The 20,901-nt window shown below is 49.7% G+C and overlaps 2 protein-coding genes across 2 annotated transcripts in view; both read right to left on the minus strand.

The window, feature by feature from the left end:
• Nucleotides 1–5,930, minus strand: part of LOC135810201 (uncharacterized) — a 12,096-nt gene extending 6,166 nt beyond the window's left edge. The window contains exons 1-5 of the mRNA XM_065323676.1: nucleotides 5,332–5,930; nucleotides 3,837–3,935; nucleotides 3,297–3,379; nucleotides 2,662–2,728; nucleotides 8–53 (exon numbers count right to left, since the gene is read on the minus strand). Coding sequence (XP_065179748.1) covers nucleotides 8–53; nucleotides 2,662–2,728; nucleotides 3,297–3,379; nucleotides 3,837–3,935; nucleotides 5,332–5,649 — 613 coding nt within the window. The 5' untranslated portion in view covers nucleotides 5,650–5,930. The remainder of the gene's footprint in view (nucleotides 1–7; nucleotides 54–2,661; nucleotides 2,729–3,296; nucleotides 3,380–3,836; nucleotides 3,936–5,331) is intronic.
• A 9,912-nt stretch (nucleotides 5,931–15,842) lies between these two features.
• LOC135804399 (uncharacterized) lies at nucleotides 15,843–17,873 on the minus strand. The gene has a single exon (XM_065318631.1). The coding sequence runs from the start codon at nucleotides 17,871–17,873 to the stop codon at nucleotides 15,843–15,845; it is 2,031 nt and encodes a 676-aa protein (XP_065174703.1).
• Nucleotides 17,874–20,901: the final 3,028 nt, after the last annotated feature.

The raw sequence follows: 20,901 nt of genomic DNA on the forward strand, positions 1-20,901 counted from the left end.
CACTTACTTTTCGAGTATTGCCGTTTAGCTGAAGGTTCCAGATCCACCCACGCCTGCCACACACAGGTCAAACAATGCAACTATGGCTTACTGGCACTGCCCAACTCTGCCCACAACTACATGTGGTCTCCGGGCAACCTCGATTACAGTACCAGAAGCAATGCACCTCCCAGTTAGGTAGATTCCGACCTCGTCATACAGCTGTTCACATCTAACTGATCGTTCTCCCAGACATTGGTACCAGCATCATAGCATGCCTCCAGACCTCATCATACAGCCGTTCACATCTAACTAATCATTATCCCAGACATTGGTAGCATCATAGCATGCCTCTAGACGATGCCCTGCTATTTTACAATCACTGTGTCCTAATCATAGCCGAGCTATCGGGATCATTTTCGAGGCGGAAGCGAGGGTTTCGTTTTGCATTTCTCGCTGCATTTCCGGCGTCAAATCAGCCAGGGGAAGTTTCACTGCAGGAAGTTGCTGAGTACCCACTGGATGCCCTCCTGTAGCGCATCGATAAGAAAAAGATCGAGCGGCTGTTTCGATCATTTTATCGGCTAAACGAGTAGAATGGTACTTGCTCTCTGGGATTTCCCCCTTTCTGAATGCAGTCAGTTAATTTAACAAATTGACTGCTATAATTAGGGACATACACACAGATACAGATCATACAGTACAGAACACACTCCGTGCATACACACATACACACATCTACATGACATTGTACTCCACATTGGAACGAGCCAGACTTGCATCACCAAAATAGACTTTGATCACCCCACTGCTGCTGCTGCTGCTGATGTTCACACAGACATTCCACTATACTAATAGCAACATTACCAGTACATGTACAAATACACATACACACATACTTAATTATATATATATATATAATTATACGCACACATAAGTATACACACACACACACACACACACACACACACACACACACACACACACACACACACACACACACAATACATAGCAGACTCAGCGGAGGACGTTCAGGTTGGTTGTAACTCTGAGTTTCATGCCCGGCGTGAGGCAATCATCACACAACTGATCTGACTCACACATAATTATACACACACATATATACACATACACACACACACACACAAATACACACACACACAAATACACACACACACAAATACACACACACACAAATACACACACACACACACACATCTAGATCTGCCACCCATATTCCTGAGATAGCCTCACAGGCCCTCAGGCAGTGGCTTGAACAACCGTAGTATCCATATCGGATGGCCACTGAGGACGGAAGATCTTCGTTTAGGTTGTAGACTACTCCACATGCAAACACACATAACACCACCCAGTACGCCGCTGAGCAGGTGTTTAGCACACATGCATGCGACAATAGACATGGATGGCTCGCTTCTGAAGGAAGCACGGCCAGGTGACCACTTGCTCAGGGAAAACGGTCACAGGAAACGGCCTTGACTGTCGCGTGCTACTCTATCCCGGAGCAGGGCAGGTGCAGTCTTGATAATCTTGGTTTACTTCCCCGATTCCCCCCACGTATACATGTACACGTCGCTGAGCCAGGCAAGACAGGTAACGTTACATCTTATATAGAGCGCTGTTAATTAACATCTTGGTCGTGTGACTAAATTTGTGCAGAAAGCGATCATTATCATGTGAACAGTGGAACCAAAATGGCCGACATCATGTGACCCATAGATGCAGGATTTGTATGGACTCAGTATGGAGTTGAAACCAACATGGCTGTCCCGCATGGTCATGTGACAGATGTGAAACCACTCTATAGTGATATGTGAGAGACTGCATTGTCTATCCTATCAGGCCACATACAGTGCATGTGCAGGAGTTGCATTATTTTTCAATATTTGATAGAAAGTATATTTTTCACAGTTAAGAGTATTTATTTTGTAGAGCTGACGTGGATATAGATTCCTAGGTCGGCCCTGGGGGGTGAGCACCGGACGATGGTGAAGACTGCCGGAATCCTTACTGTGACTGGGTGATACTAGTACTCCAGAGCACATCTCACAACCCAGCGGCCGGTTACAGCGAGACAAATACATTGTACATGAACACCGCAGCACTCCGTGAAAACACCGCTGAATACCACGGTGCCCCCCCCCCCCCCCATACACACACACACACGCACACAAGCTCGCAAGACTGAAGCGTGCTACTCTAGCCGACGGTATAGGCTGGGTTGATTACAACTGCGACTCATAGCACTTAGCTGCATGCAGTGAACTGTGAGGTACCATCTGAATAAAACATTGTGTACAGTTGCATTGAACACTCTACTGACCTACAGCATGCATGCTTATAAAGCACATTAGTAACACAATACATTTGATCATAATTGGTACCAAGTGGTGCGGACATTCCGCCACCACTACCGGCTTTGGATTTGTACGAGTGAGCTTGAAAGCTCAGTGCCCACTCTATGCTTTTTTTTTCCCGGGACATGAACGAGACAGTGTGCCAAGCATGACACGTCACGTGACGACGGCCCTACGACACACACAAACACCCGCTGAAAAAGAGCGCTGTAGCCTGTGGACCCTGGCCAGCGCCAGACGCTACTCCGGCAGTAAAGTCACGTCTTCAGCACAGCTTCGGGAATTGTAAATACCTGATGTCACTCACCTGCCTTTCACCCCGCCGCCGGTCATACGATGATGAATGCCGTGGCGCCGGTTCCTCTGGAGCTTGGCTGTGAACAGGCCCGGTAACATGATGAAACAATACACATACACGCAGACACGCAAGCATGCACACACACACACACACACACACACACACACCGTGACACACACACACTATCAAAATCATCAACTTCATTTCTTGGTTGCTCTAAAGTAAGTTCGGTAACTTGTTTCCGAGACCCTGAGGACGGGGGTGGAAGTACATGCACATGGACATGCAATTATTACGGGAAAACGTTGCTAGCGAAGAAGTCATGCGGAATGTGTGCTGATGTATTGTATTACGTGCTAGTGCTGCATCACGGCTTTCATGTTCTTGAAATGTCGATCAGGCAACTACAGTCTATGACACATGTTTATGACACATGGCTTACGTAATGACTAGTCACATGACAAGGCTGGTCACATGATACGGCTGGTCACATGATACGGCTGGTCACATGATACGGCTGGTCACATGATACGGCTGGTCACATGATACGGCTGGTCACGTGACTTAGCATTGGCCTCAACCGTACGTCACACACGCTGTATATAATAATAACTTACATCAGTGTGAGCAGGAGTTCCACTTACTCGTTAACATAGGGCCGCTCCACTCTGGTAGCACTGCCAGTACTGGTGTGGCTCATCTCAGCCTTCAGCAGCGGCAAGCCATGCTGAGGTGCAATCAATGCAGACGCAATGAATACAGTCAGACCTCGCTTGAACACACACATACTGTATGTATCCATCACATACACGTGTACTGTAAATCGGTAGCCAACGATTTTCTTCCGGATGGCGAGGGATCCGGATAAAAGAGGACCGGATAAGCGAGGTCTGTTTGTACGGGCGTGCTGAACGTTTAGAAACAGACCGGCTTCAGTCATTCCAACACATATAAAAGTAATACATTATGTGCATATCGCCGTGAAGCCTCGAAGTGCATAGACCTCAAGGGTGTGCAACTCCAGGCGATGGCCGGTGCGCGACAGCAGAACTTTACATCATGTGACAAACCCGTACACATCGTCTACACAATACATTGAAGTGCAATCAAACGAGCCCACCCGTTTGCCTCCTCGCACTTGACAGCAATAGTTAGGCTGCGACAGGACACCGTCCACAACTCACTTTCACAACAGGGTGCACCGCAGCAATTTCCGAGTCCGTTATCGGATAGCCGCTTGCCTTCAACTGGTCAAAGAACTGCTCGATCTGTATCGCACATGTCTGCAGAGAAAGCACAACCGAGCACAGCAACTTCTTGTGAACTGAGCAGTTGGAACAAGTCAAAATGTCACACAGGTTTTTGAAAAGGTTGCGGAACCTAAATACAGTCAACTTCGCGTATAACCACACTCGACGGCACTCGGCAGGGCATCAGAAAAGTGTCCTTATTCGCGAAGTGTCGTTATACCTGAAGTGTCGTTATACCCGAAGTGTCGTTATACCCGAAGTGTCGTTATACCCGAAGTGTCGTTATACCCGAAGTGTCGTTATACCCGAAGTGTCGTTATACCCGAAGTGTCGTTATACCCGAAGTCTCATTATAGGTATTACAGTTGGACGAGACTTTGCTCTGGGCATGGGAATTCTGTCGTTATTCGCGAATTGTCGTTATATCCGCAGTCGTTATTAGCGAAGTTGACTGTATTATGGCATGGCGAAGTCTTTCTTAGACCGTAGTCACTTACATAGAGGCACCTTGCCACTTGGCCGATGGCCAACAGAAATGCTGCACCCCCCCCCCCCCCCCCCCCCCGCCCCTGGGTCAACTTTCCCCTGTCAGGCCGGATTATCTGGAGTTTCCGGGACACACAGTGGGACACACAGTGGTGGTGGTGGTAGTAGTACCACATGGAAAGACTATCCGTCGCTTGACAGACAAGCAAAAGAGCATGCGAATTGGCAATATGCGCTGGGAATTACATTATCCTTTTTTAATAATAGAAGAAAAAACGGACGTGTGATCCGCTGTATCGATTTGATGACGTCAACCATTGCAGTTGCCGATGGAAATCATTGTCTGCGCAGGCAGGTAAATGGATGCGATCGTTACACAAAAAAATCAGAACAGAGCTGTGCGCGACGCAAAAGGATCCGATTTCGACCAATAAAATCTCAAATTTCGTCCTGTGGGTGAGCTGCTTGCCTACAACACTTCACCAGAGAGCATGCTATTGACATGGAAGCTCTATGCAAATACACATATACAAGCTCCAAATGCAACGGACACTCTGCAACTGGAGAAATCAAGAAGAAAACTGCCCACAACCTTTACAGATTGTGGAAAGCAAGCCCTCCTCCTGTTTCCCCCAATAAACTATAGCATAGCATGCTAGTATGGCCATTGTATTGTTAGAGATGCCGAAGGTGTGGGCTGCAAACGTGTTAATGTGTTGTTTGCCTATAATAATAATAACTTTATTAGGATGACCCAAAGGCAAATCGCCTATCGAGGGGTTCACCGTATTGAATGGTTGTGGTATAAGCCGTTGTCATTGCCATTGGTCGCCCGACCAGTGACCTATCACTGATTGCAGTAAGCTAGTGAGGACAGGATGGGCGACCCAGTTAGTCAGTTTGTGCAATCCGCGTAGATCTACTAATAATGTGTTTTCCTTACCACTAGACTGTCAATGGCAACGTCGATTCGCTTTCGCCGATTCACCAGCGTCAGCTCATCCTCGTTCGGGTCCCTGTACGCTTGCAGCGTGCCCAGAAAGCTCTTGAGCTTGTTGAGCTGCTTCGCCACGCTGTGTGTCGCTGACTTACTGTCGCCGTTATTGCCAGCACTCGCGTTGACGGTGGCAATGGACGCACCACCTTGTACGGCTGCTGCTGCTGCTGCGCTGCCGCCTCCGCCACGTACCGGGGACAGCTGCATGACGGCGGAGGATGGTGGTGGGTGCGCCGAGGACATTGCTAGCTCCTCTGCCGCCATCCGCGTCTCATCTCCGACCTCTAGATCTGCTGCGCTCTAGCTCGCTAGCGCTCCCAATCTCCGGCGATGTCGTCCAACACAACACTGACGCGCAGGCACTAGCCTCTTGCCAAGGACTCACCAACGCCGGTGCGGTGTGCATATGCTAGTGATGCAGTGCTGGTGCTAGCAGTAGCTGCTACTTTCGCCAGCGCGCAAGGTTTAGTTGGAATGGATGAAATCGCCGTAGATCTACGCACATTCCCCATTCCCTTTCCGGTCCGCAGAAAACATCAGAAAACACTTCAAAAATATAGATGATCTGGCGCTCCGCAGCTAGCTCCCGATCATCCCGTGCGTGTGCGCCTACAGCATGCTAGCAACAACTGTATGACTATGACCATGATGACTCTGACTGTCTGACTCGGAGTATGACTCGAGTCTAGATCCAGTGGCAGTGCGCTGCATGCATCATTGCATGCACTACTCTACTAGTACTACTGCTAGCGCATTACTACCCATTACTGCATTAGCATGGCAGGCGGGAACGCTGCAGTGCAGACGTAAATCGCAGAATCATAAAAAATAAAAGCGCAAAAACGCGAAAAATGTTGTTGAGAATCGGCTGATCGCGCTACAAGCTAGCTAGCTCTGTTGATGTTATTGCACATCACGACATGTTCTTGGTTTAGTTTTTGCCTTTGAACTTTTTGGCCTTTTCGTGCTTTGGAGTTATTATTTTGTTTTTGGAGAAAAAAAAGGTCTAGACCTGGAAAAAAAAGTTCTTTCCTGCTCACAGGTATAATAATCATATACATGCCTCTTGTAACCACGTAACTCTTTGCGCGCGACCCTCATGTCCGCATACTTCCCTTTTTTTATTCTGTTGAGGTCCGCACTTTATCTATACGATTTTTTAGTATTGGTTTTGTTCCACACTACATAATTGTACGTACTTTTGCCCGTACAACTACAACTACTAACAAGAGGCTTGTTGCGGTTCTTGGGAAACAAAAACGCGAAAATGTTGTTGTATATTTGACCGAGTTGACAGCCCAGAAAAAAAAATTGACAGGGAGTCGTAAAATACCAGTATTTTACGACTCCCTGGTTGTTGAGAATCGGCTGATCGCGCCGCTCCGTAGCTAGCTAGCTCCGTGCGCTCCCGACGTTCCTAGGATACAGGCGCGTACGCAGGGGGGGGGGGGTTTCCCGTTGCCCGGAAACCCCCCCCCCCAAATGTTCCAAACGAGCAACGTTTTTGGGCATTTTTGGTAGGGCGGATGATCGATCTGGCAAGAATGCAAAACTTCAAAAGATCGTAACTCAGTCAAATCTCGCTCAAATCCTACGATCCAAATATCCAGGTCGAATAGAAAACTCTCAGCTGTCGGTTGAAACAATTTGCGAAGCGCTACGAGCAATGTATCGTGAGATAAATCATTCGTAAGTTGAGCCACGATCTCGGCAATTTCAAAAGCGCGCAGTGAGACTTGAGTATCGACAATTTGAGATTTTCGTCGCGCTGATTTGCTCAAATTTGCAGGGGCTTCACTTGTGATATTTTCAAGAGTACTCAGCAAAAAAATCGAAACTTTGCGATCAAGATAAACGAAATCGCTGGAGCAGGACGCGTTTGGGCCATTTTTCGCACCGTCGCTGCACTCTACCGCTATAGCCTATAGCGCTGGATATGTACATGACTGTACTGTGTTCTGGCTATCATGGTCGACCTCATTCTCTCACTGGTACCCTTCCATTAATTCCACTTCCAGGAAGCCCAAGATAATGAAGATTGAGTGAGTAGAACTGAAGTTATGATCCAAACAACATGAAAATATGCATAATTTTGAAAATTTCCTAGGGCTCTTTAGAAAGGGTTAATTACCGTATTTTTCGGAGTATAGTGCGCACTTTAGACGTGCTATTTTAGGCCCTAAATCGCAGGTGCGCACTATGCTCCGAATATGAAATGCATGTACTTCAATGAAGATTGAAGTGCGCACCCTCAATGAAGATTGGGGGTGCGCATTATACAAAGGTGCGTACTATACTCCGAAAAATACGGTAAAACCGTTAAAAAACTCATTGTTTGGGATTAGGCCACCCTTTCTTTTTTCGTTGTTTAACGTCCGCGCCCGCGTACCTTTTTGCCTCCGACCGGAAAAAAAACAAGAAAGTAGTAGTACCCAATAATATGCGAAGTTGTAAATACATGATTGTTTAGTTTCACAGTGTGCCGATCATGACCTTAAACTTATAATCTTGCCTCCCGGGCATGCCTTTGTCTTGTGTTCTTTTTCTTTTTTTGTTGGCTCTTAAATATCGTATGGTGTGTGTCCTAGTAAAAATCCAGATGACATTGTAATGAATTCATGACATGCTAACTCCATGCTATGTACCTGTTTTGTTGGATTCATCAGGCATGTGCTCCAATGTACCATCAAAGAGTGTTGTTCTATGCCTGCAAGTGCCGTTAGACCCAGAAATATTGTATATATCACATGCTTTACTGGTCAAAATGTTTGATTGGGGTTTCCAGTTTTTGGAATGGGCTTTTGTTTTTTTCCGCCCTCCCGCGTACCTTTTCGCGAAAAAAAGGACGTTAAACAATGAATTAACAAAGGGTGGCCTTAGGTTGGAAACCCCCCTAGAGGTGACCCTGCGTACGCGCCTGGGATACTAGTACTAGTAGTAGTAGTACTACTACTACTACTAGTAGTGGTGTGGGCCTAGCGCCTATGAATAGGAACGTCGGGAGCGCACGGAGCTACGGAACGGCGCGATCAGCCGATTCTCAACAACCGAACGATGCGTGCTCCACCTCACGGAGTCGCTGTTCGTAGGACCGCTTCTTAGCCTTCTCGTGATGGACGTAGGTGGCCGGGAGGGAGGAGGACTGGTTTGAAGGCGCATAAGGGTTGAAGACCCTGACATCGATAAATGTGCGTTCAAACCGCCCTCCCCACACTGGCTGCTACATCCAGACGAGCATTGTCGTCAGTGATAGCAGTGCGGAGGCGAAGTTGTTCCCCGGTGAGCGGCTGTAAGTGAGGCTCCACTGCGACATTCGTGGCGACTCGCTTCAGCAGGCCAGCAGTGACGTCTCGGATCTCATTGTGTCGGATGGAGGGATAACCTCCTGTTGGGCACGACAGGGCATGTGCGATGGAGAACAGACTGCCACAGCCACAGGTCCCCGGCATCCTGGGCCGTCTCCAGTTGTAGCGAAGGCTGAGGGCATCCCTGAACTCGCCCTTGGAGAGGGCGAAACCGTATCGGCTCAGTGGTCGACACGTTAGCCAGCTTGAGGCGCCGCGCTCTGCGGCTAAGTCCATCACTCGCTGCTTGTCCGGCGTCAAAGATGCTCGCAGGATAACGGAGAGGGCACGGGTAGCATCACGGGAGCGAGATTGTACCTCTCTTTTGGCAGCCCGCAGAGCATGCGGAGCTCCACCAAGCTAGAACGATGTTACGCTGCAGGGATTGAGTCACGATGTTACGCTGCAGGGATTGGGTGATGTGGCGGGACCCGTTGTACTGGTCGGACAGCTCCGTAGGGTTGACCACACCGAGACCACCGTTTCCACAGGGGAGAGACAACACACCGCGATCCTCGCTATCGATTGTTTGCCCGGTGAGAGCAGGGATGAGCGTCTCCGCAATGGCCTTCTCCAGCGGCTCCATAGCTGTGGCTGTGGTCGGCATAGTGCGGCAGATGAAGGCCCACTTTCCCTTCAGCCCTTGGGTGAAAGCAGAGTAGGCAGCGTGAGGCTGAGACATGGCAATGTTGGAGAGGCGGTTCACTTGCCCAGTCCAAGACTGCACCTTGTCACTTAGGAAGTGCTCTGCAAACTGAGGTGTTAACTCCTGTGCCGGCGAACAACTCTTCCGCCCGGTCCAGGTAGGCTGGTTTGACCAGGAGAATAGACTTGGCTGGGTTCAGATTGTAGCCGTAGGAAGGACCTTTCTCGGTAAGCCCCCCCCCCCTCCCCCCCCCCCCCCCCCACCACCACCTTCACAGCGGCATCAGCTTTCCACCGGCTCCTGCATCGTCGGCAAACCACTCCTGAATGGCACCCGGTGTAGCAACAGACTTTAAAAGCAGTGGTAGAACACCCAGGGCGTACATTGGCTTTAATATCAGTCTGGCTCAATGCATGACCAGTCGTCCTCACCAGCGCTTCTGGGACCTTATCGGATCGTATGGGCTCCGCAACTACGTCCAGTCTGCCACACGAGTCACACCCCGATGTCCGGATGGAACGCTGCTTGATTTAGTGCTCTCCACCGTGGGTACTATAAGTCATTGTGAAGTTGTACCCTGCACGATCAGCGATCACTTCCTTGTGCATGCAAGTCTGTCTCTACCCTCCTCGCAACACCCACTGCAGCGGAAATCAGTGCGCCTCACCCGCAAGATCCGTGCCATTAACCTTGCAACATTTCGTGAAGATATTGCCTCGTGCAGCCTCCACTCCTTTCCCCCTGCTGCAACTGTAGACGAGAAGTGGAATGGCTGGCATGCCAAGTTTATGTCGGTTCTCGAAAGTCACGCTCCCCTGCGTGAAGTCAGAATATCCACCAGGAGGACTCCCCCGCCATGGTCCGACCGTGATCTATTCCAACTGAACATGCGCAAGAATAGACTTCACCGAAAGTGGCTACGAGATAAGACTAACGTGCATCTACATGAGGAGTACAAGCGAGCCCGTGCAGAAGCCTCAAATGCTTACCGGCGAAAACGCAATCAGCATTTCCAACAGCAGTGTCGTGATCACTCCTCCAACCTGCGGATGATGTGGTCCGTGATCAACTCTGTCACTAGCCGTTCTCGTCAACATCATCAGCCAACGTGCGACATCACAGAAGTCTCGGATGCCTTCCACAGCATTGTACATGATCCGTCCCGTCCGGCGCAGCTCCAGATTCCCATTGGTCCACAGCCGCAAGGCTCAATGCTGACCTTCCAGTCAACCACCCCAGATGAGGTCAAGCACCTCCTGGAACGGATAAATCCCTGCAAAGCCACAGGCAGTGATGGGATTCCTGGGTGTCTGCTACGTGCTTGCGCTGACCTGTTGGCTCCATCGCTTTCAGTGCTCTTCAGCTCATCGCTGAGGCATGGTGAAGTCCCTCTGGCTTTCAAACATGCTGTAATAAGCCCTCTCTTCAAAGCTGGCGATCCATCGGTAGCTGCAAATTATCGTCCTGTGTCGCTCCTGCCGATCGTATCCAAACTACTCGAGAAGATAGTCCAGAAGCAACTTGTTGCACATCTGGAGCGATCATGTGCCATACCACCGCCTCAGTTTGCCTTCCGCCGTGAGCACTCCACAGAGGACGCCCTAGTTGTAGCAACAGATGCCATCTTAAAGGCCCGGGACGACAAGTTGACCACAGGCGTCTGCCTAATCGACATGTCAAAAGCCTTTGACAAGGTCAATCACAGCCAACTGGTCCGGGACCTATTCGATCTCGGCCTGGACAATGCCTCCCTTCGCTGGTTCTGCAGCTACTTAAGCGATCGAACCCAGCAAGTGCGCATTGGCCCCACCTACAGTGTTGCTGCTAAGTGCTCATCTGGTGTACCTCAGGGCTCGGTCCTAGGACGCGATCCTGTTTAGCATGTACACCCGTGATGTCCCTGCCATAGCCCATCCTGCTCCATCTCTGCAATTTGCCAATGACATTGCAGTGCACTGCCACAGAAAATCAGTGCTAGCCACATCAGCCTGCCTGTCAGGGGCCGTCACCAACGTCGCTGACTGGCTCAAGCATCGACATCTGCTTCTAAATGACAAGAAGAGCCAGGTCCTGTCAATTGTACCACAACGCAATGCGGGTCAGCATGTCGCTGTCCGCTGCAACCAGACAGAGCTTCCCCTGAGCCCAACAGCAAGGTACCTCGGCGTGACCCTTGACGCCGCTGTGAAGTGGGACCCCCATGTTGACGCGATGGCGAAGAAAGTTGTGCAGAAGATTGGAGCATTGTGGCGGTCCCGCAGATGTCTGAGCCTCAGTAGTCGCATCCAGTATGTGAGGTCAGTCATCATGCCTGACCTCCCAGATGGGTGTAACGCCTTCTCTTCCTCCCTCAAGGTTTCGCAGCTTGATCGCCTTCAGGTCCTGCAGAACCGAGCGGCGAGAGCGGTATACGGTTTGCCGCCTCACACCTCGGCTCAGTCTCTGCTCGAACGGATGTCCCTGTACAGAGTTCGCGAGTGCTACGCCCAGAAGCGGCTCGTCCTGGTGTGGTGCTGTGTCAATGGGAAAGCCAGCAGTGTCCTCCAGGAACTATTCTCACCATCAGCTGGCAGCACCACCCGGCACCAGGTTTCCAGGGGCCTCACTGTCCCCTCGGCACAGTCAGAAGCCGGCAGATCTCGCCTGGCCTTTCAGGCAGCCTTGGCCTGGAACGCTCTCCCAAGGAGTGTAAGGGAGATCAAGGCTGCCCAGCAATTTAAGCTTGCCTCCATCCCCTACACCTTGCAATGAATGCTCTGTCTGACTTTTCCCGTCCACACACCACGTCATTTACTCTTCTCTGCGTGCTTGTGCGCTTATGAACTCTTTGTGTTCCCTCTGTTGACGCTTCAAAATCGCTCTATTGACACTGCAAAATCGCTCAGTGTTGACGCTGCAAAATTGCTTATCATCTCCCTCCCTCCCTCCCCCCCCCCCCTCTCTCTCTCTCTCTCTCTCCCCGTAGCTCTCTCCCTTTTGAAATTCGCTTCCATAGAATTGGGCACCATTGCCCGTTTGGCCTTGCGAAGCAAAATAAAAATCAACAACAACAACAACATTGCAATGGGGTTGCCCTGGGTGGTCCCTTCACTGGAGAGAATGGTTTCCCCACCGACGAAGAGATGTGCGGGCTGGCGGTACGTGTTGATGACAGTGGGGGACATCACTGGGCAGAGGTGCTGAATGTTGCGCATGCAGGTTTCCCGGTTGAGTGTATTAAAAACGTTCGAGGCATCGGCAAGCAGGATGGCCTCAGTCTCCTCGTCCTCAAACACGGTGCGCATGGCGTGGATGGTCGCCTCTACCCCGCATTCGTGCCCGGCGCAAAGCTGCCAGCTGCATCTTGGATGTCGTCTCGGAGGAGAAAGAGGATGGCCTTTCCGAGGATCCGTCTCAACAGAGTCAACACCTCCCCAATCCCGATTGGCCGCACTCCTGGATTCTTATTGAGGGGAGTGAGTCGGCATGAGACATATGCCTCCAGCATGGCCGGGTCGACGTAGGTGCTCGCCAGGCGACGTGCACAGAGGGCCATAGAGTCACACAGCTCAGTTGAGGCGCCTCCGAAGCTGGTGCACATCCGTCGCCAAGTGTCCGCGTCGACACCGGAGGGCCCAGCGGAGCCATGGGTGTTAAGGGCTGCCCGTCGCACTACCTCCCGTGTCAGGGACTCAAACTGGATTGGATGTGGTGGTGCAGGTGCATCTCCTTCGAGCAGGGCGTCGGGTTTGGCAGGTTGAGCGTCCGGGTGTTTGGAGATGAGAATGTCGCGGACCGTTTCGTTTCCTATCTTCTCATCAAGGTCTAGAACTCCTTCTGGGGTATCGTCCTCTAGAAGGTTAAGAGCCGCCTTCAATTTCCCTCCGGTGACCATGCAAAGTCCCTGGCAACGTCCGGCTGTGTGTCTGCTCTGTCCTGCCGTTGTCGTGCTTTACTGAGCTGCCGGTGGATTGTTTGGCATTCCCGCAGGAGCTCCGGGATTGATCCCGCTTGTCATTGGTCCATCCGTTGTCTGAGGCATTTGGCATACGATGATTGCGGCGACTGGTAGGGCTTCTGAAGCAGAAGCAGCTGGTATACCATGGCAATTTTGAGGGCTTGATCTTCGTAGGTCCCTCCATTGCCAAACACATGCAGGTATTGGCTCAGTTGGGTAACAAATGCCTCCCCGGTTGAACCTCGAGGCACGTCGAAGGCATTCGGGCGGTAATGAACCGCCTCGTCATAGGCGCTGTTGATGACGTGTGCAGTTTCCTCCGCTGTCATGGTACCCAGGGTGAAGCTAACGCCAGCAGCTCTCCTACAGTAAACTGCCTCCGGTTCGCCAACTGGCACAGGGCTGTCCAGAGAAGCCAACAGCAAAGTGTCGGGGGCCGTGTCCCTGGAGGGGAGTCCTGATCGTCCGCCTCCGACGGTGCCACTGTCGAGGGCCGCGGGCTAGTTGCAATTATTTTGAATATCTGGGTCTCATCTGTCTTGGAGTCCTGAGAAACCTGGACCTCAGCGGCTGTCCCACGTGGTGGAGAGTTGCAATGATTTGCAGTGAGGGCACCGGCCACGGTGTCCGGTGCCTGTTCGGCACGTGGCGGAGAGTTCAAACTTGACGCAAGCAAGTCCCATGCTAGCTGTTGTGAGTCGGAAACGGGCGCTGAAGGGGCAGCGTCGAGCACTGCAGGAGCGAGTTCCTCGGTCGTGGGGGTGCTCTCGGGATACATGTACCGGTAACTACTACAACTAGTCTCGGCTGGTTCAGCTACAGCTACTTAACGGAATCCACACTGGCATCAGCTTCAAAACTACAGTAAATACTGCATATAACGTGCCCCTTTGATTTTCGATAATTTGTCATGCATCACTATAGCCGATTTGCATGTACCGTACGACTGACACATCATGACATGGCACATGACTGTACATGAAATGATGCGTTCACGCCAGAGTGCATGAAATGATGCGTTCACGCCAGATCAGAGTGCATGAAATGATGCGTTCACGCCAGGGAGCCCTACACATACCTACATATACGTGTAGGTATGTGTAGGGCTCCCTGGTTCACGCTAGAAAAAGCATGAAAAATTGAAAAGCAGCCACGTGTACATGTGGCTGTTTACAGCATACAGGGAAGAAATTTCTCTCATTCATGTCTGCTGCCAGATGCATCCAGGCAGCACTGGATCAGTTTTGGAAGAAGTGAACTTTATTGGAAGAACGCTTGATTTGTGATCACTGATCATCACTCGTACTCTTGCATTACTTCATGCGATACGTTCCTGTACATTTGATATGGTTTGCTTCCTGAAGCCCATCACAATAAGCTTCTCATTATAATTTTCATATTCGCTTTCATGTTATTGGGTTCTATGCCCGTTTGAATTTGCGAATCAAAATAAATACAAACAAACAAACAAACAAACAAGCAATAATCGGTATAGCCGATAATAGTGTGTATAGTGATATTTTAGCTGTATTTTTTCTGATTTGATTTTGATTTTGACGAGTTCTGTGAGGTTTTGCATTCCGAAATTCGGCAAAAAGATTCGGCACGCGAGAGCTAGATATAGAGCGAGGTCGAAAATGCACACGAAGATTCGGCATGTTTGTTCGGAAAAAGCTTACTTTGCCGAAAATATTTTTCGGATGAATTTTCTTGTAGAAGAGCGCTAGCGCGCGAATTAAATTATTCAAAGAGGTTTCTTATCTCGGCATCGCTTCGCCGCCGTCTTTGGCGATATCAGCATCGTCAGCTACCTCTGATTGCTCCTCTCCACTGCCTGTCTACTCTCTTTTATTTCGCCTGGAGTGTCCTGACCGTCATCTGTGTGGCTGAAAGACTATGGCGATACGCATGAAATTAAATTTTGACTTGGCCATGGAGTTGGTTTTTCTGAGGCGACTGGGGAGGCAGGTTTGGCCCTCGACTCTTTGGGCGATCAAAGTTCGTTGGAATCAGCAAGGAAAGGAGAACGGGACAGGACATTGCTGATGCTGGGGCTCACGAAATGAAAACACATCATCAAGTTTCGACTTGCAAAACAAACGTTCGAAGAGAATTGGTGAGCACACATGCTCATTCCCTGGGCACTGCAAATTCACAACTCATTATTTTCATTTCACATCATCATTTTCAACATTTTGGCAAATTGCCATCATCAGGATACAATATGAAGTGGAAGTCTGCCAAGGAGCAGTTATATACACTAATTTGTGTTCTTAGGTGTTGATAATATTTCTATGACTACATATGTTACCTCAGTGCTAGAAGTATGACATGTCTAAAACTAGTGAAAGATCACAAGTTTTCACTGACTCATATGCTGGGTGTTGGTAATAAGTTAGCACAGCGCAGATGTCACCAGATAACTTGAGAAATGTCTGAACAGGTTTCTCGCAAGCAATTCACGAATGTGACCATGTCAGTGGTTTCCAGTAAATACTGTCACCTAGATAGACAGTGTGGTGTGATTGTTTTAGAGTAATGACCATCCAGTACTGGTGTTGATCTCTGGGCCTTCGTTTCTGATCTCCACTGCCTCTCGCAATTTGCGGCTTGCCCTGTCACTGGCTCTTGCAACCACAGACACTGCCGAGAAGATGCTGTCCCCGACACCTACATGTAGGTTGATCCCTGCATGCTTAGCTCGCATGTGGTCACCCCATGGCTTATCCACAGTGCGCCTACGAGCTTCACCGTTGTGTTCCTCCAGTCTTGTCTCCAGTGTGCGACCCGTCTCTCCGATGTATTTTTCCCTGCACAACTTGCATTGCAGCCGGTATATCACATTCTTCTTCAAACATATTTTCACTCCACCCGACTTACAAGTCAGACACGGCCCCAATGGGCGTCCTCTTCTCTTTGTCTTTCTGATGTTGGGCTCCTTAATGCAGCTGGGCGGACTTTGTGCTGAGTGACAGAGCTGACGCTTGAGGCTGCCCGCATGCTCGTAAACCACCCGGACTGGTAACTTGTGCTTCCGGATAGCTTTGCTGACGCTGTGATGCACCCTGTCCGACTTATACGGCAGCTTCAGAAACGCACAACACGGATTACCTCGGCGGCGACGCTTGGGTTTCCTTGCTGCTTCTCGGGCATTGATGATGAGGCTCTCTGGATAGTGGTTGAGTTGAAGTTGGTCTTGAATTTTCTGTTCACTTTCTTTACACATGGTGTCATTGGAAGACAGACGTTGTGCTCTTAAGAATTGAGACTTTGCAACGGCAAGTTTGATGTGATGAGGTACAGCAGATGCGTAGTCTATCAGCAATCCACTATTGCATGGCTTTTGGAAGAGCTTGTACGTCATCTGGCCCGACTGTTGTATGGCAATCGTCACGTCCATGTAATCAATCCAGCCTTTGCTACTGCTGAGCTCGTAGGTGAACTTGAGTCGGTCGTGTCCTGCATTGAAGTGCTGTATTAGCTCCAAGAGGCGTTCCTCACCGTGGGTCCAGAGAATGATCACATCATCAATGTACCGTTTGTACAGCACAGGCAGAACCGGTGAATCGGCAAGAAGGCGCGTTTCCAGAGAGTGCATGAACAATATTGCGAATGGTGGTGCTAGATTATTGCCCATTGCAACTCCCTCTAGCTGGTGGTAAATTTGTCGCCCGAATCTGAAGAAATTGTTACTGAGAACAAATTGAAGCAAGTCCTTGACTTCGCACACGTCAAGGCCGAACATGTTGATTCTTTTGAAATTCTGTACCAATATTTCTCCCACTGCGGTGACTCCCTCTTCAATTGGAATGCTCGGGTACAGGCCCACGACATCCAAAGTGGCAAGAATAGTCCCCTCTGGAGCTTTGAGATCTGGGTATAAAGCGCAGATGTCATCAAGGGCTTCATTCGTATTAGTGAGGTGTGCTGGGACCAAGTCTAGCAACTGGTGTAGAATGCGTTCTAGTACGATTGATATGCCCGTGACAGGACTATCACATGCTGACACGACGGGTCGTAGGGGTAGGTTCTGTTTATGATCCTTTGGGAGACCATAGAACTCGGGGAATCTTGTATCATTGGGGAGAATCGACTTCAGCAGCTTTGAATCCATGTTCTTGCATTTGTCCCCAAGGACAGCTTTCACCCGTGTCTCGAACTCAGTTATTGTTAGGTCAACCTTTTCGTACATAGCGCTATCTGATAGCAATGTGTCTGCCTTCTCCAGGTAGAGCGTTTGTTTCATTGCGACTAATTTTTTACTTTTGTCTGACGGTTTGATGACTGTACTTGTGTCCTTGCGGAGTCTGGCCAGCTCCTCTCGTTCCTCCTTGGTCATATTAGACGTCGATGGCCTGTATTTGGTGTAAGCAGCGAGAACATCGTCCTTGAAATTCGCAAGCTTCCTTTCTTCATCGTCACACATTTTCGGCGGTTGTTTAAACCCACGCTGCTTGAGCTTCCAGAGTTTTCTGTCGCCCACCGTGTCAGAAACAGTCTCGTTGTCTGGAACCTCCACCTCTTGAGGCTGGGCTTGCTGCCAGCGCAACGTGTAGGCCATCCGCTCGACAGACGTAATCACCTCCGAACGCTCGCGATCCGAAAACTTGCCCGTGTCGAAGGAACAAAGCTCGGCCCAATCTCCAGAATCCGCCTGGTGCTGTCCGGCACACAATCATCCACAACCAATGCCCGCTGGACACTGGATCCATCACATGTCGCCGCACTACTGGTCCGAGCTCCAAGCTGGGCTTGTGATGCGGCTTGCGTAATTTCATGCTCAACGTCTGTCTTCCAATGACACCATGTGTAAAGAAAGTGAACAGAAAATTCAAGACCAACTTCAACTCAACCACTATCCAGAGAGCCTCATCATCAATGCCCGAGAAGCAACAAGGAAACCCAAGCGTCGCCGCCGAGGTAATCCGTGTTGTGCGTTTCTGAAGCTGCCGTATAAGTCGGACAGGGTGCATCACAGCGTCAGCAAAGCTATCCGGAAGCACAAGTTACCAGTCCGGGTGGTTTACGAGCATGTTAAAAGGAGCCCAACATCAGAAAGACAAAGAGAAGAGGACGCCCATTGGGGCCGTGTCTGACTTGTAAGTCGGGTGGAGTGAAAATATGTTTGAAGAAGAATGTGATATACCGGCTGCAATGCAAGTTGTGCAGGGAAAAATACATCGGAGAGACGGGTCGCACACTGGAGACAAGACTGGAGGAACACAACGGTGAAGCTCGTAGGCGCACTGTGGATAAGCCATGGGGTGACCACATGCGAGCTAAGCATGCAGGGATCAACCTACATGTAGGTGTCGGGGACAGCATCTTCTCGGCAGTGTCTGTGGTTGCAAGAGCCAGTGACAGGGCAAGCCGCAAATTGCGAGAGGCAGTGGAGATCAGAAACGAAGGCCCAGAGATCAACACCAGTACTGGATGGTCATTACTCTAAAACAATCACACCACACTGTCTATCTAGGTGACAGTATTTACTGGAAACCACTGACATGGTCACATTCGTGAATTGCTTGCGAGAAACCTGTTCAGACATTTCTCAAGTTATCTGGTGACATCTGCGCTGTGCTAACTTATTACCAACACCCAGCATATGAGTCAGTGAAAACTTGTGATCTTTCACTAGTTTTAGACATGTCATACTTCTAGCACTGAGGTAACATATGTAGTCATAGAAATATTATCAACACCTAAGAACACAAATTAGTGTATATAACTGCTCCTTGGCAGACTTCCACTTCATATTGTATCCTGATGATGGCAATTTGCCGAAACGTTGAAAATGATTATGTGAAATGATATGAGTTGTGAATTTGCAGTGCCCAGGGAATGAGCATGTGTGCTCACCAATAGACCAATCCCGAAAAGATTGTCTGGGTTCGAAAGGGGGCATGTCACCTGAGAGTACACTGTACAACACATACATGGCATTACCTGATCAGCATGCGGCACAGGACGTGTTTGATAGTTCGCGTGTGAATGCGAGGGTAAGTACACGGTTTTCTCGTTAGTTGCATGCAAAAGAGACGATGCAACAGAAAAGCAAAGCCCTTTGTAGTTTTCTCTCTCGCACTGGTAATGGTCTGCTGTTGGGGTTGAAATGCTAAGACATACTCTAGTAATCCTTGTTTCGCTCTTCTGTGTAGTGTGAAGAGGTCAACGAACATGTAGAGCTCACTTTGATGAAGTAGGCAAGGCTGTGAGCGCTGTGGCTCAAAGCGATAGGCCCTAAATCTTACGAGATATTTCGAGTGCTATTGTTTGTTGCGAGCGCTTCGTTTTCGATGAGTCCTGCCTCTTTCCTGGCCGCTGCCCTCCTTTAGGATCAACCACGAAGTGACTGTACTCATCTGCAGCCGATCAATGTTATATTGCACAAGAAGATATCGTTTTCGCCAAGCCAGTGCCCCACCAAAGACCATCGCCGTGTCACACCGTCGGAACGAGTTCATGATGAGAAACATCAATCATTCGCGCGTGATGAAGAACTATTTCGAAAGACAACATAGTCTTTACCCCCGGGACGACAACTATGCGCACGTCCTGCAAGGGGAGAATGTCACCAGCGACATCAACGAAGACGACGGCAGTATTTCGGAAACCTGGAGTCAGCGGAGATCGTCCAGCTCCTCCGCGACCCGGTACATAATACAGTATAGATGACATGTCGACACGAGCGTGCGGAAACACAGCATACACTGTAGTAATGTTGCGAGAGTTTGCGGAAGGAGTCCATGTCGGGAAATCCATCAGCTCCAAAAGCTACCTGTAGGTGGGCGATGAGACTCCAGCTTCAGACGACAACAGTCAGGACTTGTAAATAGTTGAACTTTGTGAAGCAGCAGATCGAGAAGTTAGCTGAAATCGTAGCTGTTGCAGTATGTCGGCGCTATGTAGCTTGCATTTTTTACGGAGAGTCGATCGCCACGCGAATGTTTCTCTCCTCACCGAGAGCTAGCTGGCCTCCAAACTCCGTCAGGGTCTGCCTAAGGTACCGAAGGTCCTTTGACTAGCTGCTGGCAGGACTCCATCAAATCCTTTCGCTTCAGCTCGGCGAGCAAAAGTCTCTCTCTCCTCCGCCATGAGCTGACACACACAAACTGAATACAAAACGATGCACTTCACACATTCTGGCTTGCACGCGTGCCCCCTTTCACGAACCCAGACAATCTTTTCGGGATTGGTCTAATCTCTTCGAGTTATGAAGCTGCAGGATGCCTCACCGCTACTTAAAACAAACGTTGGTGCGAAAATTCGGCATTTTGATGTTCGACATAATAATATGACCGAAGAACGCCGAACCGAAATTCGGAATGCAAAACTTGAGGCCTCACTATTAAATAGCCGGTATCGTTAGTATTCGTTCACTTTATAAACGATACTCACTGTACTACCTGCGGCTGTACGGGCCTCCTCAACTGTCGTTTGGGGCCTGGGTGTTGGTGCTCGATTTTGGCAACAATCCAGTTCCTTCGCCGTCGAGGGATAGCAGTTTGTGCAATGGCGGCCGGCCTTGGTGCATTCACATCTGACACAGGTGCCGTATTTGCCGCTGCACCGGCAACACCGGGTACTAG

The sequence above is a fragment of the Sycon ciliatum genome, chromosome 1 (genome assembly GCF_964019385.1).
Source record: "Sycon ciliatum chromosome 1, ocSycCili1.1, whole genome shotgun sequence".
NCBI lineage: Eukaryota > Metazoa > Porifera > Calcarea > Leucosolenida > Sycettidae > Sycon > Sycon ciliatum.

What these genes read in the sequence shown, in the direction of transcription:
- LOC135804399 (XM_065318631.1), bottom strand. Translation starts at nt 17,873, where the DNA reads ATGGCCTACACGTTGCGCTGGCAGCAAGCCCAGCCTCAAGAGGTGGAG.